Below are 17,976 nucleotides of genomic sequence, written 5' to 3' on the forward strand. Positions count from 1 at the left end.
TGTTACATAAATAAGGTAGACAGTCTCCGTCCTTGGGAGGTTTGCAGGGTAGTAAGTGAGATACGACACATACAAATCATCACCCAAAATGGAATATCAGCCCCGTAATAACTAGCAGAGTACTGTGGATTTTCAAAGGGAAAGTAGCTTAAGGAAAGAGAAGGGAAGAAGGGATTTTCTAAGGTCAAAGGGCCAAAGGGTGTAGATAAGTAAGCAAGGGGGTGAAACTGCCAATTCCAGTGAGGCAGGTGGTGGAGCGGAGCCTCAGAGGTAGGCTGGTAGGACCAGGAGCACAGATGGGCAGCTGATCAAAGTGAGAGTGGGAGGCAAGGCTGACAGGGATTCCAGAATAGAAAGAGGATCTGAGGGTCTCCCCTTCAGTGCAGGTGGTCAGCTTCAGGAGATACTGAGGAGCTCACAGGAAAGCATCCATCCTGGGAAAACAAGGATGTACCCCCAAGTGCAGCCTATCGGGGAGCCGCTGGACCTCCATCCAGCTGGAAGCTTTTCTAGCCTGTCAGTGTTCCCATTTGAACAAGCAAGACTTCCCTGCTTGTCCCAAACCTGATTTCTCCTGCACTGTGTCCATCTTGATTCTGATCTGCTGTGTTCCCAACCTCATTTCCTATTTGCTGTTCACCTCAGGACTAGCACCCTGACTCTGTCGAAAATGCTGACTGTTTGCCCTAACATGAGGCAGCCTTAGCACAGCAAGTCAAGAGTGAAGGGGGCGATGACACTACAGGGATAGTGATCGTGGCATCACATAGCAGTGCCTGCATGCCAATGTCTTTTAGAGCCAGCGTGAGATAAATTATGGCATCCTCACAATGTTAGACCTGATTGAGGGTGTCACTAAATCTCTGGGACCAGATGACAGTGCCTAGAATTTTTAGACAAATGCCAAAGCAAAATTATTTCTCTTGACCCCCAATACTTGGCACCGTTAGTTGCCAGAGCAGAAGGATGGTCAGCAGTTCCTACTTACGAGGAAGACCCCAAAGCAAGAGAGGCCAGGCTGGGAGAGAGCAGATGAAAGGGGACCCCTCCCCTTTAGAACACTAAGTGTTCTCATTTGCACTGTCCCATGCATCATTTGATGGGATGTACAAGGCAAGTGGTTCCACTCCCATTTGATAGGTGAGGAAGCTAAGACCCAGGAAAGGTGAGTGACTCGCCCTAATTGATGAAGATTCTAAATAGGAGAATCGGGAATCCGCTCCCATGCTGTTGAAAACACAGCAGTCTCGATTATTAGCAAAAACAACTGATTTCTCTTCAGTCATTAATTCGACAGATGTAAACTGTGGCCTGCCCCCTCCTCCAACCACCTCCATGTTCCCCCACGGTCACGCCCACTGTGTGCAGGGCACCAGGCCAAGGCTGTGGGGAATCCACAGTATGTTCACGAGTCCTGACCAGGTGCCATGCGTTGGTCAGAGTGCCGAAGCTCTAGCAGCAAGAAGGGCAGAGGTCAGCTCTTCTGATTCTTCGAGAAAGTATTTTAAAATGAGGAGGCCAACACAGCCCAGCAACTTGCTTTTTCTCAGTGAGTTGCTGTTGGAATAGGGGACCCTGTGGCTATGGTTAGAGAATTTATCTAAAGATAGAAAACCCAAACTGGTATTTTTCTGGGTCCCCCAGGATGAAGTAGTAGAACCAGTCTGATTTTAAACATTTATAAATGATTTTGATGAGAGCAGCATCCGACTGTCTATATGTGCTGAATAAGCCATCTTCTCTCCCTTGAAATCTCTGTGGACAAAGTTTATTGGTGCATGTCTTATTCAGACCCTCTGCTAACCTTGCCTTGGTCTGAAACTGTCCTTTCAAGGCCGTACCACACAACCTCCGGTCATGAGGGTAATTTTTAAAGTGTGTCGCTAAAGTGGCTCACTTCAGCCAATCAACTAGAAACTATTTCGTCCAGTCTCCTTATTCGCTCATTTGTTCATTCATTTAATTATCTGGATATTTCTGGTAGCCAGGTTTTCTTTTCCTGTGGTCATCGGGGCACTGTTCCTTTCAGCATCACTTTGTGTGTGTGAGCAGCGGCTCCAGAGTACGACAACCAATGTTACCAAGACAAAAACTTGAAGAAAGTTGATGCATTTGCATCCCCCAGTATTTTGAAGAAGGATCATTCTTAAAATAGTTTTATAAAAACTAGTTGACCCAAAATGTTGTTCTTTATACTAAATTGAACATCTAGAGCAATTACTCTATTTAAAAGGCACAGTCGGGAAACTGATAAACTGCTCCACAAAAGGCTTTGGCCTGGAAAACTAACATCTGCTTAACAGAGAGCAACACACACACTCATTTATTTATTTTTTTTTTATTTTTATTTTTTTTATTTATTTGTGATAGTCACAGAGAGAGAGAGAGAGAGAATGAGGCAGAGACACAGGCAGAGGAAGAAGCAGGCTCCATGCACCGGGAGCCTGATGTGGGATTCGATCCCGGGTCTCCAGGATCGCGCCCTGGGCCAAAGGCAGGCGCCAAACCGCTGCGCCACCCAGGGATCCCCACACACACTCATTTATTATTACACAGGCAGAGTCAACTCAAAGCGGACCCCGTGTCCATGGCCACCTGCAACCCACTGCATCACTCCTTTCCTCCTCCTCCTGCTTCATAAGCGGGAGTGAAGAAACAGGAACCCAACACACAGTATCATTTGAAGGGCTTTGTAGTTTTGCAGTGTTGACTTGTCAGATATCCCAAGGTTGAAGGAGAGAGTTCAATCATCTGACTCCTCTCAGGAGATGGGAGGATGTTTTGTCAAAGTGGACTTCACCGCATCCTCTTCATCTCCTTTTGTTCCTTCAAAACACCCCTGCAGGTTGAGTAGTGTGGTTAAGGGCCGCATTTTACGAAAGGGCTGCATTTTGAAGAAGCAACACCACACCTGACTATCCCCAGCAGCCTGTCCTGACACTTCAGCACATTACAGAGCCCTCACTGACAAGTCACAACTTCCCTAGGGCAGGGGGAGGAGGCGGAGCGCAAATGGCTAGCTACCACAGGTCAGAGCCATGCTCAGTGGCCAGATCACTGAAGGAAGTGGAAGGACATTGAATACCTACTCCTGCTGTGTGTAGGGGACTGGGCCCATGGCTCCTTCCACTCCTTGCTTCTGATTTCTCTAGAAGATGGTCATGTGCGAAAATCTTCCCAGTGATATGTACATGTGTGCATGTGCATTGAGAGAGGCATACACATAGATATCAATGTGTGGATAATATAACTTGAATGTATGCACCAAATTTAAATTGTAGATTTTTTTTGTTCTCCCTAATGACTCTAAATTGAGAGCTGTGTGATACATGGGAAGGAGCACATTGGCCTGGAGACATTGGCTTCTGGCCCCTCTGCTCACAAAGTGCACTCAGCCAAGTATCTCTAATTGGGTGGAGGGGGATGGGAACAGGACAGCAACCCATACACATCCCCTTGAAGGTGGCCGGGTCAGCAGCTCTCATCTCCATCAGCTGAGATAGTTGCCCCTGCGAACAGCCCCGTGCCCCATGCTTAGAAAAGACCACTGTCATTGGGACCAGAGGAGGAGCACAGTTGATTTACATTTTCAGTGCTTGTGAGTAGGAGGGGGGAGGATAAAAGATAAAGTATGCATAGTGACTAAGTGAGTGCAAGCCCAGGTTAATTTAACAGCAAAAAACCTAATAACCTGACTACAAAGTGGGCTAAGGACCTAAATAGATATTTCTTAAAAGAAGACTCTAAGTGGCCAACAGCTATATGAAAAAATGCTCAGCATCACTAATGATCGGGGAAACAAATAAAAACCACAATATCCCCTTACACCTGTCAGAATGGCTGTTAGCAAAAGAACAAAAGAAGGTGTGGATGAGAATACAGGGAAGGTCAAGTCCTTGCACACTCTTGGTGGAAATGAAATGCAAACTGGTGCAGCTACTCTGGGAAACAGTATGGAGTTTCCTCAGAAAAATTAACTATAGAGCTATCATTGATCTAGCAATTCACTTCTGAGAATTTATCCAAAAGACCAAAATCAGGACCTCGAGGCGATAACTATACATCCATGTTCATCACAGCATTATTCACAATAGCCAAGATGTGGAAACAACCTACGTGTCCATCAAATGAGTGCACAGACAAATGGGTAAAGAAAATGCAGCATGTACACACGGTGGAATTCTAGTCAGCCTTAAAAAAAAGAGGGAAATTCTGCAATATGCAAAAAAAAAAAACCTCTTAACAAGAGGCTTCTAAAATAGTCAAGTTCATAGAATCAAGCAGTGGGATCTCTCTTGCCGTCCGCTTGAATTAGGCAACACTTAGAGCCTAGTCAACAGCACTGTATTGTATGCTGAAAATTTTAAGAGGGTAGATCTCCAGTTAAGTACTCATGCAGTCAGTATATTACAACATTCTTTACAGTCTTGCAGTGGGGAGCAGGGGGACAGTGCAGAGCCCTTCGACCAGTAGTCGTACATCCAACAAATGTTACCTGCGGTTATTAATCAGTGTTTGCAGCAAGAGAAGAGTGGTGTTTCTCATGCACAGCATTGACTGGAAATCAGGGCAGTGAAGTAAGTCATGTAAAGTTTATTGGTAGAGATGAGTTTTGACCCCGGTCTCGAAGGTTGAAGCTGACTGAGATTGACAACTAGAAATCAGCGACACATTCCAGGTAGGGCCCCACAGGGCAGGAGTCACAGGCTTGTGTCCGCTCCTCCGGCAGGGCTTCCTCCACTGGGGCTGATTTCTCTACTTCCAAGCTCCTTATTTCTTTCCATCATTTTAAAATGATGAAAATCAGCTATCGCCAGGACAACACAAAGCAATTTGTGAACTCTGGAAGCTTTGTTCTTTATTCAGAAGTGATGTTCTGGCCGAGGACACTTGAGGAAATATTTCTCATTCTGCTCCTCTCTCTCAGTTCCATTAACCAATTATTAATGAGATTGATAAACTATCAATAATAATTAGACACTGTAGTGGAATGAATCCCAGTAGAATCAGTACATATGAGCCTAAAGAACCCAGAGCGGTAATGTCAAATGTATGCTCATTTTCAAAGTGACTCATTTAACAGCTTCCCATTTGTTCTCGAATCTGCATAGTATATTCGGGTAGAGCACAGAGATGTTTTTAACAGCAGAAGAGATTAAAAACAGAGCTATCAGATTAATTCACCTTTTCCAAGCCTGTCACGAGCAAATCCAAAGAGGTAGGTAAATTAGCCCTGGACTATGTTATACCTATTTGCTCATTAGGCATAATGAGCTCTGAAAACAAAGGAATGGGACCCATGAGCTGTTTTATAGAGATTTTATCCCACACTCGTTGATAGATATTAAGATACTGACATGCAGGATCCTCAGCCTCTGTAGAAAGGCTCACTACCTGTTGGGTTTCCAGCAGGAGATGGCCCTAAATTCTCACAGGTCATCCAGACTAAACTATCAACTCTTGAAAGATTCTTGCCAACAAGCCATCCTTTGGTGACAAGAAGCTCACTGGTTCATGAAGCGGCCCCATTGTGTGTTTAAATTCTTACTCCTACTGAGCTGAAGCTTCTCCACAATTTCCAAATTTGAATTTTATTACAGCTTGGCTATGTGTCCATGTGTCTGTTTAATTTGCTCATTTTTGAAACAACTTGGAACACAAGGAAGATCTGGCCAGCAGGAATTGGCCAGGTCTGGGTCTACATGTAAGGCACACTTACTATAGACATCTATTTCCTCTCCAAATTAGGAGTAAACCAAATCTTATTTTAAATGTCTTTAATAGTGAGTCTTTAGGGGACCCTCGCAGTGGATCCTTTCATGCCACTCTTCCCCAATAGATGTCAGAGCAGGTTGGAAGTGGAGGGACGTTTAGGGTCACACTAATATCTAGGCCACTGGCCAGGGTCACACCAGTGAATGGACAGTAGAGCCAGGACCAGAACACCAGCTCCCAGGACTGGGGTTGGAAGCCAGCCTCTGTTCTTCATGCGCGCCTGCAGCAGAACACACCTGTGTTTGGTAAGATGACCTGCTAAGCCACTGTGTATGTGGGTTAATTATGCAGACCTGGCTATGACCTATGACAGAAGCCGAGAGTGAAGGACAGGCATCACATCTCCCTGCAGCCCCTACAGAACTGGACGCCGTACAGAGTTACAGCCTCCAGGGCCTTTTCCCCAGGTCCTGGGACCACTTTGATGGTGTATGCATGGAGGGAGAAGGGGCCCTCGGTAGCATATTTTTTTTTTTAATTTTTATTTATTTATGATAGTCACACACACACACACAGAGAGAGAGAGGCAGAGACATAGGTGGAGGGAGAAGCAGGCTCCATGCACCGGGAGCCCGATGTGGGATTCGATCCCGGGTCTCCAAGATCGCGCCCTGGGCCAAAGGCAGGCGCCAAACCGCTGCGCCACCCAGGGATCCCCCTCGGTAGCATCTTAGTACACAGCAGACATACACAAAGAAGTCGGTTCTGTCATCCAGCCCCATCACCCCAGAAAGCGGCCCCACATCCTCCTGCCACAGCTTTCCACATCCTCTTGCTTCTCTTGGACTCCTCCTCCCTACTTTCCAGGCTCAGGGACTTTCTCCTTGTGCCCCATGTCCTAGTTCTTATGCCAGATCTCCATGCCCCCCACCCACTTCCACCCCCCACAAATCCCATCTGCTTTTCTGATTCTCAAGTATACGTTTCAGTGACATGAAGTACGCTCACAACATGTACAACCATCACCACTTATTTCCAGAAGTTTGTCATCACTCCAAACAGGGACTCTGTACCCATTAAGTAATCGCTCCCCATGCCCCACCCTCCCCAGCTCCTGGTAATCTTGAATCTACCTTCTCTAAGAGGTTGGTTATTCTAGATACCTTATGTAAGTAGAATCACACAGTGTTTGTCCTTTTTGTGTCTGGCTTCTTTTACTTAGCGCGTTTTCAAGGTATATCCATGCTGTAGCACATATCAGAACTCTATTCGTTTTTATGGCTAAAATTCCATTGTGTGGATAGACCACATTTTTCTTACGCATTTGTCTGTTGATGGACACCTAGGTTAATTCCACCTTTACACTCTTATGCATGATGTAGCTGTGAACACTGGCATACAAGGATCTGATTGGGTCCTTGCTTTCCCCTCCTCTGCATGAATACCTCCAGTGGCATTGCTGGGTCATATGGTAATTATGTGGCTTTTTGAGAAACAAGCATATGGGGATTTTTTGCATTCCAACTGTTATAAGTGGGAAGCATAGGTCTTTACTAATTAAAATGTATCTGTTTTATCGAAGTTAATATGAAGAGCTGTAAATATATGCAGTCACTTCATTCCTCATCTGCCTTTGAGTTCCTAGCAATTGTCACCGGTACAACTCATTTGACAGTTCATCACAGAAGGCTTTGTGACATCCATTATTCTCTTTAACCGATTATTTTAAAGCTTCTACTGTTTAACTTGTCATGTTTTTATACAGTCCCCCAATGAAATTTTAATCACCTCCAGGGCAGAGGCATGTATTATAGCTCTTTGTACAGGAATCCCCTGTGGCACCTACCACAGATCTCCAAGATATCTAACTAATGAGTTTTCATTTCTTTCATATCAATCTTCTGGTTTATTCATAGACTAAAAACTTCTCCATCCAATCCATGCCTTGATAGAATCCCCTTTGCCTGGATCTATTTTTGCAATCCTGTTTTCACATGTTAAATGAGGTAGCACAACCAGTAACAGTGATAATAGCCACAAACTTTCATATGTACACTATTCAGAGCACTTCCCTGTATGTTCTCACTTCTCAAAATAAGCCTATATACGTAGGTAGTGTCATTATCCACGTTTGATCATGAGACAGACAATCACTCAGAGGTTGCATAGCTAGCTGCCCAAGGCCATACAACCAGCAACTGCGAAGTAGTTGCTGCAGGGCCTGTGTTCTGACCCACGGACACAGTTAGGAAGGGACTCTTCAAAAAAAAAAAAAAAAAAAAAAAAAAAAAAAAAAAAGGAAGGGACTCTTCTACCTTGAACCAGGAAGGACAAAATGTGCAGCCACTGGAAGAATATTTCAGCCCAGATGTCAGTAGTGCCAGGCTTCAGGGAGCAGGGGCTCAGACCTTCTGTGGGTTCACCTCCCAGCCCCTCTAGCCTTTAGCAGCCTGGATGACCTTCCACTTACCTTCTGCCCGGCTGCCTGGGGCTCTCGAGTTTGCCCATTTCTCTGCTGCCCTTAGGGTGGCAGAGATCTATCTTGGAAAGAGTCTGGCCTGTGACTGGCCACATGACCTTGGGCAAGACACCTGGAGGTGGGGGTGGTGGTTCCATTAGGCCCTCCATAAATAGCAGCTGCTTCTCTTAGCAAATTATTTGGAAACTGACCCTGTCTTACCTAGGCAATCAATATTTCTTAAAAATAGATGATCAATATATAAAAATAGATGTAGATCTTGTTTTAAAACCCTCACAATAAGCAACAAATTCCGTATCCATCATCCCACCCACCTGCCCTGGAGGCAGCCAGAATGGGTTCCTAAAGTAGCCACACCAACATAAATATCTCAAGAAAGAAAATGTGCTGGCCAGGAGCCATCCAAAGCTGGTTCCTCCCTATCAGCATAGAACGAAGTTTCCGATACAGGAGGAAAACCACAGCTGCTGAGCAACACTCTCATAGGCGTCATCCCCAAGGGAGCCCTTCTGACCTCACCTACACACTGTGCTGTCCCCTCCCTGATCCTGGGCTCCTGCTCTAGGGAGGCTGCAGAGGGGCTAGGCCTCCCCCTCAAGAAGGGGACCCTCAGATGTCCTGGCAGCCTGCACCACCCACTCATTCCACATGACGTCCCAGCAAAGAGGTGGCAAAGGGTGTGGTGTCCAGCTCCCAGTTTTTCTCTCCCAGTGTCTCTGAACTGTGTTGTGTGTGGTCAGCCTCCTGAGACCCCGCTCTTCATGCACGCCTCTCTCTGCATCCTGCTTCCCCTTGGACATTTCGCTCCCTCGCACCCAAGTTCAGCGGATCTCCCAGGCCCTGAACCTAAGCTGATGATGGCTCTCCTCTCAGAGGTGTCCTTCTGCAAACCGGGGCCTTAGGTTGCCAAGGTCTTCTTGGGCTTTCTCTACATGCTAGGATGTCCCCTTGTGGTGGCTCAGAAGGTGCTGCCACACAGCTGTGGGCTATAGGCACCTCCCCTGCAGTTCTCCTGCTGGGGGAGAACCCAGGGCCATCTGGAAGCTTCTCCCGTTTCCAGAAGTGCCGGGGACCCAACTCCAGCCCTTCTCGTGTCTTCACACATCCCCCTGCTGGTTGGATGGGCAACACTGTGTCCCTAGTCTCCACATTAGGGTCCGGAGAGCAGATGTCACGTTCCTACACACACACACGCGCGCGCGCGCGTGTCCCAGAGCACCAAGGGGCTTCTCACATGGCTGGTTCTGGAATGCTGGTTGGTGTCTCACCTCACAGCTGCCTCACAATCCTGATTTCTCCCTTTCCGTTTTCAGCACTGTCTCCAAGCAGAGGAAAAACGTCATCAGCTGTGTCACAGTCCACGACTCTCCGTACTCCGACTCCTCCAGCAACACCAGCCCCTACTCCGTGCAGCACCGCGCTGGGCACCACGGCAACGCCTGTGACGCCAAGGGGAGCCTGGAGAACCACTGCACTGGGAACCCCCGAACTATCATCGTGCCCCCCCTGAAAACCCAGGCCAGCGAAGTGCTGGTGGAATGTGATAGCCTGGTGCCAGGTAACTTGGGGCCGGGGCAGGCCAGGAGCACCTGTCTGCAGGCCGGTGTTTTTGGGTTCTGCCAACAAGTGGCCGTGTTGTGGGAGAACTAGTGAGCCCCAGGTTACTGTAGCTCCTTACCCAAGGATTACACTCAAGCAGCCAGGGTAGGGTTCTGTTTACTGTCACCTTATAGAAGCGGAGTTTTCACTTTTTTATTCTATAATTAATCCCTCGCTGCCTTTACGGTGGATCTCACACTGATTAGGTGCATAAATATGAAATAAAAGCCACCCAGCTCCCTCCTGGCTTAGGCTGCTCCTGACCGACTGAACATGAAGAAGCCCTAGTGGTAGAGCAGCTTCCTGTGTGGGAAGAATCTTCTCTGAGTCCTGCGGGTGAGGGTGACACATAGGCCCACTTTGGTATCCCCTCAGAGTTCGCTGTTGGGAGGACAGGTCGTAGTGACAAGTGTGCTTATCTCCTGACACGCTGCTTGAGTAAAAGGAGCCCTTCTATCCCACGAAGGCCTGAAAATTGGACTAGAATAAAGGCTGAGAGCGTAACCTTCCAAATAAGATTAGTGGCTCCCCTCAGCTTTGGTAGTATCTCACCAGTGGAAGAATTTAGGGAATAAACTAGAAGCCATCTGCTTTTCTGCCATGAACTGTCATCAGGCCATTCAAGGCAGGCAGCACCTTCACAATAGCACTCTTTAGAAGGAAAGAGGTATGACCGGGCAAAAAAGATTTTGTTTAGATTCAGGGAACTAGTCATCAGGAAGGACCCCCGTCTATGTCACCTCAGATCCTTCTTGGGGTGGTCACCACCATGTAAGACCCGCTGGGCATGGGCCATTCAGGTTCTGCCACTGAGAGTGACGTGAAAGTGAAGAGCAGAATTCAGGATGGGGTCTTTCTCGGGGCTTTTCCAGCCCAGTACCATAGGCCAGTCCACATAGTGCGGGACACATGGACATCTCTTTCCAGAACCCTCTATCTCTACCCAGGCAAGGGTTTTAGTAGAAACCTTGGCAGGAAGAACACTCTCTAGAACCAAAGGAATCTGTAAGGCAAACAAAGTTGTTCACCCAGGAGACAGGACTCCTTAGAGCAGTGGCCCTCAGACTTTTCTACTCATTTATCCCTGAAATAATTGTTTCAAACTATATACGTCGCACATTTTTAAGTTTCGATATGGCAAAGGATATCATTTCCGTCATATGTTGTGTCACTGTTGAAGTATTAAATATGTTTGTCAAAACCTCGGAGCTACAGATTCAACTTACCCAATATAGGGGGACACAGCCCTGTTGCCTTAGAAGCAGCCACTCCTTGTCATCAGCCAGATGGCTACACTGATTCACCCCTGTCAGAAGTGGCTTCCCTCTGACAGCCACATCACCTCTGAATTTTGTTTCATGAATGGATAAATAGAGTAGAGAGTTTCCAAAGAGCCTGTAGCCTGAATAAAATGAGACTGGACTGTCTTCAGTGTTTCTTACCAAAGACGGCTTGACTTTGCTAAAAAGGGACTGTCCGTCCCTCAGGAGCTGGTCAGGGTTTTCACACCTGGAGGCAGTACACCGTAGTAACTTCCCAGAGAGAGAAGCAATGGGAGACACGTGGATGTGAGGGAGAAGGTAGGAAAGGAAAACCAATGGATGTTAGTGCTGGCGAATCAGTTGAGGAAAAGATAACATTTGCTAACTCAAAATATGGAAATTGACCCTTTAAGTCTTTATTACCAAATACCCTCGAGTCCTCAAGAAGCCCTACATGTGCTGGCTTATCATTGTAGCCCTCGAGGGGCCATCTGGCCGGCTCACTTAGAAGACTGTATGACTCTTGATCTCAGGGTTGTGAGTTCGAGCCCCACGCTGGGTGTAGAGATTACTTAAAAAAAATAAAATCTTAAAAAAAAAATTAGATTGCAACCTGCAATGCATACAGCTTGGTGTGAAGGGCTCTCCTACTTCATTAACAGTAAACATCTCAAGACCATGTTGTAGGAAGCCTGACCCTTTTATTGAGCAGAAAGAGGATATAGTCCTTCTTCATCTGCCATCCGAAAACCAGGGCACCTGGGTGGCTCAGTAGGTTAAGTTTAAGCATCTGCCTTCAGTTCAGGTCATGATCCCTTGGGGCTCCCTACTTAGTGGGCAGCCTGCTTTTCCCTCTGCCCCTCCCCTTACTCCTGTATTCGCTCACTCAAATAAATAATTTTTTTAAGTTTAAAAAAACCTCTCCAAAAAACAAATTTTAAGTTTATAGCAAACTCATTAGTGGTGAAGCCCAACTCAGATTAGCAAGGAGCTGTTCACAGTCTCTTCCTCATAGTCATTTGTGCCACTTAGTAAAATATCCCTGGGTTTTGGAGCAGAAACCTTCCTGTCTTTGATTACAGGGCGGTGCCCAAGACTCTGTGGGGCATAACCTAATATATTGAACCTTTCTAAAATCTGAAATTCTGAATTTCAAAAATGTGTGACCTCAGGGATTTTAGATCACAGATTGAGACCTACAGCACAAGTCTGTGAGTTTTGTTCCATTGAGAATGCCCCTGTTCTGAGACACCTTGGGGGAACTGTAACGTTCCCTTTAAAATATGGGTAATGGTTTATAAGAATTGGCTCAAGATAGATCTTCTTGAGGTCATCTACAAATTAATTGTTTTTAAGGGTGGCTGGTGCTAAATGTTTCTTGGCCTCTTAAATCAGCATGAGAGAGTGGCCAGATTTCCACACGTTAGAAATCCTCCAGCTTGGAGCTTTGTCGGCCTTTGGTCCTGGTGCCATTCTGTGGAAGGTGACACAATTCTGAGGAGAGTTACTGAAACTTTTAGACCACCTCATCCAATCCCTAGTGAAGACAGGTGATGAGACTGAGGACCGGCTGGCTTTGTCAGCATCACAGCAGTTTTGTGTCTGGAAACCACAAAGGCAGGAGAAGACAGCTTTGTGGAGCTCACATTTCACGCCTTTCAAGTTACATTAACCACTTCCATCATCAGCCCACTGCTCGTGGGCAGGGGGCGGCTCTGAACGCTTACCCCCACTGCCTTTCCACAAGAACTGCGTGATATCTGAACAGCTGAGAGTCTCGGAGGGATGTTTCTGACCAAAAAAGAATAAAGGGTGTGTGTGTGTGGGGGGGGTTATTCCCTGTGGTAAGGCTACTGATTCTAAAGCAGCCAGTGCTGCTGTCTCTGGGGAGCCCCATGGTATAACTTTCCCTGTAAAGAGAGATTTCTTTTCCCCTGTGAAGACATGCTGCACAGTCCTTCTGGTGACAAGTAAAAAGCAGGAACTTCATGCTGGTGCCTACTCGTCCCCAGCCTGTGGTGTTTCTCAACACAAATATATACCGTTCATTACAAAGTCATCCAAGGCTCAGAACCATCAGGAAAGCAGCCTTCCTCAGCATCACAGTGCCCAGTTGGCCCAGAGAGGTCCCAGTGTGACCAGGTCATAGCCCCTCCTATCCCCCCACCACCACAACTGGAGCTCCCAGGTGTTGCCTGGGTTCAAGTCAGGACAAATGCTGTGCAGGCAAGTTTTCTCCCAGAACTCACCCCTCCTTTGGGAGCTTGGGAAGGAGCCTTGGGGATTGCTCACATAACCTTCTTGGGTCCCTTAGGTGAGTTGAGGTTCTTTTAGAAGGCAACAGAATGAACTCTGTGCTGCCTTAAGACACATAATTCATTGGAAGGAATCAAGAAGGCTGAAGGAAATTTCAACAACCACATCCCAGGCTGAGCAGGACCCAGAATTCCCAGGACCTAGACCACTGGAAGCCACACACCTGCTTTCTGGAGCACCACTTCACCCTGACCCAGAGATTCCCAGGCTCCCAGTTTCCCAGTTCCAGGAGACAGGATTTGGTTGCCTCAGCTTGGAGTGGACATCTGTTCCTTGAGCACCAGCTTTAGCCAGGAAACAGGGCTCAATAATCAAGATGTTAACAATAGCTGACACAGGTAACGCTTTTAAGAGCTCAACATGTGACAGATAACTAGGCAATCCGTAATCATTAATTGACATAAACCTCATGACGACCCTGTTTGTAGTTACCATTATTCTCCCAGTTTCCCAGATGTGACAATGGAAGTACAGAGGTTAACTCGATCAAGACCATGTGGCTGGACCTCACAGGCATCTGGCTCCCCAGCCCACCCATACTCCGAAGCACCCTCCCACTCACCTAGCACAGACAGGACCACTAGAACTGTTTCCAGGGTGGCGGATCTTTGAGAGCAGCTGGGCAAGACTGACCAGAGTTCTGTAATGTCCCTCATGGCTGCAAGCCGTACCTCAGGAGATTGACCATCAGCACCTGTCTTCTGCCACACTTGTCACTTTATTCATCTCAGCAGGAGGAAATGATTCTTTTAATGTCTTGGTCCCCTGCAGGACCCCGTCCCTTATTTGGGGTTTCACTGCTCTGACCTGGTCCCCATTCCCTGTTCCCGCAATGGTGGTAGCAGGCACGTGCCCAGCTCTGTCACGCCATTTCACCTAAAACTCCTCTAAGCTCTTCACTTCCAGACTCAAGCTGTGGATACCTGGAGCTCAGGCTTTCTCCCTCACAATAATTACCACAGAATGCCCAGAGAGCTGAACTAGGAGCAGAGAGGCAGCATCCGCAGCTAGGGCCCAGGCACAGTTTGTGACCTGCTACAGAACAGCAAGTACTCTGACTCCAGCAAGGTGGCACCGTGGCTGAGTGAAGAGGAGACACCAAAGCTCTGCTGCTAGCCAGCATTCGCAGCTCTCCAGCTCTTACCGGGCAGGGAATCCCCCAAACCACCACCCCCTCCCTATCCTCCAGGCTTTGGAGGGCCTTTGAGAGTCTAACTGGGTTTGGGTTTTTTTTTTTTAAGATTTTATTTATTTGAAAGAGAGAGAATGCGTGCAGGAGTGGGGAAGGGGCAGAGGGAGAGGGAGAGGGAGAGGGAGGCTCCCTGCTGAGCAGGGAGCCCAACAGGTGCCTCGATTCCAGGACCCTGAGATCATGACCTGAGCTGAAGGCAGACACCTAACCGACTGAGCCACCCAGACCCTCTACAGGTTTGGCTTTTGCACAGCTCCGTACACCAGGGCCTGGCTGGTTCCTCTCATGGGGCATGTGTTGCTAATTCAGGTCCCCAAGCACCCCCCGCCATGGGGTTCTAATTTAGTGGGTGGGATGGGAGGACCCTCAAGTGCCAATGCACGGTCAGATTGGGGTCTCTGTTAGGACTCACTGCCTCCATCCCCAGTGGGGCAGCTCTCTCTTTCCTACAGCTGCTGCCTGTAGGGCAGGGAGGTTTCTCTTGGGCTTCAGTGTGCACCCCAATCTCCCATCCCCTCCCCAAGTTTCTGGTTTCCCAAACTTTTGCTCTTCATGTTTCTCTCCCTGAGCAATTAATCGGTGTTCTCTCTGACTGGCCCCAGCCATCTCCTCTTTGACTTTGATTTCATCATCCTGGGATTTGTAATGGAATTGATCCAACACAGTTACATCAAGGGCCTGCTCATTGTGATGTATGCCTCATTCATACTTAGCATCCTCTACCCCAGCCTTGCCCGTTTTACACTTGCAGCCATGGGTGATTTTTTTCCTCAGGACATGTGTGGTTCTTTTTCTGAGGCCCCATTATCCATACTCTGCTTATGTGTCACTGTGTCTCTGGATCGCAGCAGACAACCCCACTGCAGCTCTGGATGGGGCACGAAGAGCTACAGAGAGAGACCTTTCCTCCTTTCCTCCGTTAGCGCCTCCTTGTGCTTTTCAGTGTCACCAGACAGGAATTCTAAGTCCAACAAGCTGGGACTTGCTCCCAATCAGTGAGACAAGCCAAAGCCCAGTGGCCAGTCCAGAGTCAGAGCCGACTCTTAGCTGGATCTGGGGAGACGAGGCTAATTTGATTGGCTGGTCTTGGGAACACACTCCTTCCTAGGAGACCACTGTTGTTTCCCCTAGGGGCAGGGTCTTCTGGGCAGCAGGGGGACCTCTGAGCCATCTGTGACCCCTTATTCTTTCCCACACAGTCAACGCCAGTCAGCACTCGTCCTACAAGTCCAAGTCCTCCAGCAACGTGACCTCCACCAGCGGTCACTCTTCAGGGAGCTCGTCCGGAGCCATCGCCTACCGGCAGCAGCGGCCAGGACCGCATTTCCAGCAGCAGCAGCCTCTCAATCTCAGCCAGGTGAGTGCCGCCTGACCTGGCCTCAGCGGCCTGCAAACCACGCACATCACCGAGGCCCCTCCGTGCCTCCACTTCCCAGCGGGTGGCTGTAGGTGGGCCCACACCCACCCCGGCTCACAGGGCCGGGGACCTCTGAGTTCTTCCCACTGTGGGTAAAACACTGTGTCCTGGCCCCGTCAGACCAGGACACCAGCAGAGTACTGGCAGGCTGACAGAGTTGGGCTAGTGGGTCTTTGTGATGAGGGAGGCCAGGTCACACACGGGGAACCCCAAACCCAGGGCAAGCGAGGATTTGGAGCAGGTGGGTGGCCTTTCGGTAGAATTATAAATGAAGGCAGAGTCTCCTCGGTAGAGCTGGCCTGTGTGTAAAGGGTCTACGTCAGGTCCGAATTGCAGAGTGGACTCAGGGGCCTGTTTCCTCAGAAGCCATAGAGGGGACGTCAGTGGGGGAGCTTATGTTCAGAAACCCCTCGTCTGAAGTGGTGCACTTGGTAAACTGAGACCGCATCTCTGTGTCGTCACAACTCTGGTTCTCGGGAAGAGAGGGCTCTTTCATTTGTACCAATATAACTTCAAACAGCAAAGTGTCCAAGAGCCTAGGACTTTAGAGAACAAGATCTCACAGTGAGGGAGAAAGCAGTTGTCACTCAAAGAGTGGCTCCTCTGACACTTCATAGCTGCAGTAGGCCGTTTGGAGACATCCTGTTACCTCCTCAAACTGGCTTAATCTGTGTGTCATCCAGCTGGGGGCTCGGGACAGGGTTCCTTCTTCAGTCCAGGCTAATGTTGCTTTCCCAGCCTATAGGGGAGGCATCTTCCCTCACTCCTGTGGCTTCTGGCCTCCTCCTCTCCTCCCCTCCCCCTCCTCCCCCTCCTCCCCCCCCCTCCTCCCCCTCCTTCCCACTCCCCTGGCCCTCCTCCCCCCACCCCCAACCCCACCTTCCTCTCTTACCCCTTCTCACTTCTCTCTTTCCCTCCTCCCCCTCCTCCCTCCTACCCCTTACCCCCTCACTGTCCTCCCCCTCCTTACTTCTCTCTCTTCTCCTCCTCTCCCTCCTCCCTCACCCTTCTCCCTCCTTCCTCACCTCTCCTCTTCCTCCCTTTCCTCCCCTCCCACGTGTCTGGCCCCCAATGCAGCCCTCTCCTGGTGCTTCTCCTTCTCCAGGCTCAGCAGCACATCACCGCAGAGCGCGCCGGGAGCCACCGCCGGCAGCAGGCCTACATCACTCCCACGATGGCTCAGGCCCCGTACTCCTTCCCGCACAACAGCCCCAGCCACGGCACTGTGCACCCCCACCTGGCCGCCGCTGCTGCAGCAGCCCACCTCCCTGCCCAGCCCCACCTCTACACCTACACGGCGCCCGCGGCCTTGGGCTCCACCGGCACCGTGGCCCACCTGGTGGCCTCCCAAGGCTCAGCGCGTCACACCGTGCAGCACACTGCCTACCCGGCCAGCATCGTCCACCAGGTCCCCGTGAGCATGGGCCCCCGGGTCCTGCCCTCACCCACCATCCACCCGAGTCAGTATCCAGCCCAGTTTGCCCACCAGACCTACATCAGCGCCTCTCCAGCCTCCACCGTCTACACTGGATACCCACTGAGCCCCGCCAAGGTCAACCAGTACCCTTACATATAAACACTGGAAGGGGAGGGGAGGGGAGGGGAGGGAGGAGGGGCAGCAGGGAGGAGGGTGGAGGGGTGAGGTGGGAGCCGAGCTTTTTATACTGAAGACGCGGCACACAAACAATGCAATGGGGCAGGGTGGGCAGGGAGCAAGGGGCAGGGACGGACACCAAGAAAACTTGAACCAGGAGGTGGGGGGACCTTAGAGCAGAGAAGACATTTTAAAAAAGAAGGGATTGAGGAGGGGGAAATCTATGCTTTTTATTTTAAAAAAGAAAAAGGAAAAAAAAAGAAAACGTCGGTAAACAAAAAACACAGCTCACGAACCCATTCTGCACCAAACTGGAAAGGAGAAGAAGAGAGCGACAGAAGATTCCTGGAAGTTGGGGGGTGGGGCCCCAGTTTTTGAAGAACTTTATCTATGAACTTCTCA

The 17,976-nt window shown here is 49.0% G+C and overlaps 1 protein-coding gene across 1 annotated transcript in view; it reads left to right on the top strand.

The window, feature by feature from the left end:
• The window catches only part of HIPK2 (homeodomain interacting protein kinase 2), a 120,681-nt gene extending 103,125 nt beyond the window's left edge, over positions 1-17,556 (top strand). The window contains 3 exon segments of the mRNA NM_001014769.1: positions 9,508-9,752; positions 15,763-15,920; positions 17,086-17,556. Of these exon segments, the coding sequence (NP_001014769.1) occupies positions 9,508-9,752; positions 15,763-15,920; positions 17,086-17,556 (874 nt within the window).
• The last annotated feature ends 420 nt before the right edge of the window (positions 17,557-17,976 follow it).

Source organism: Canis lupus, chromosome 16, assembly GCF_011100685.1.
Source record: "Canis lupus familiaris isolate Mischka breed German Shepherd chromosome 16, alternate assembly UU_Cfam_GSD_1.0, whole genome shotgun sequence".
In the NCBI taxonomy this organism is placed as follows: domain Eukaryota; kingdom Metazoa; phylum Chordata; class Mammalia; order Carnivora; family Canidae; genus Canis; species Canis lupus.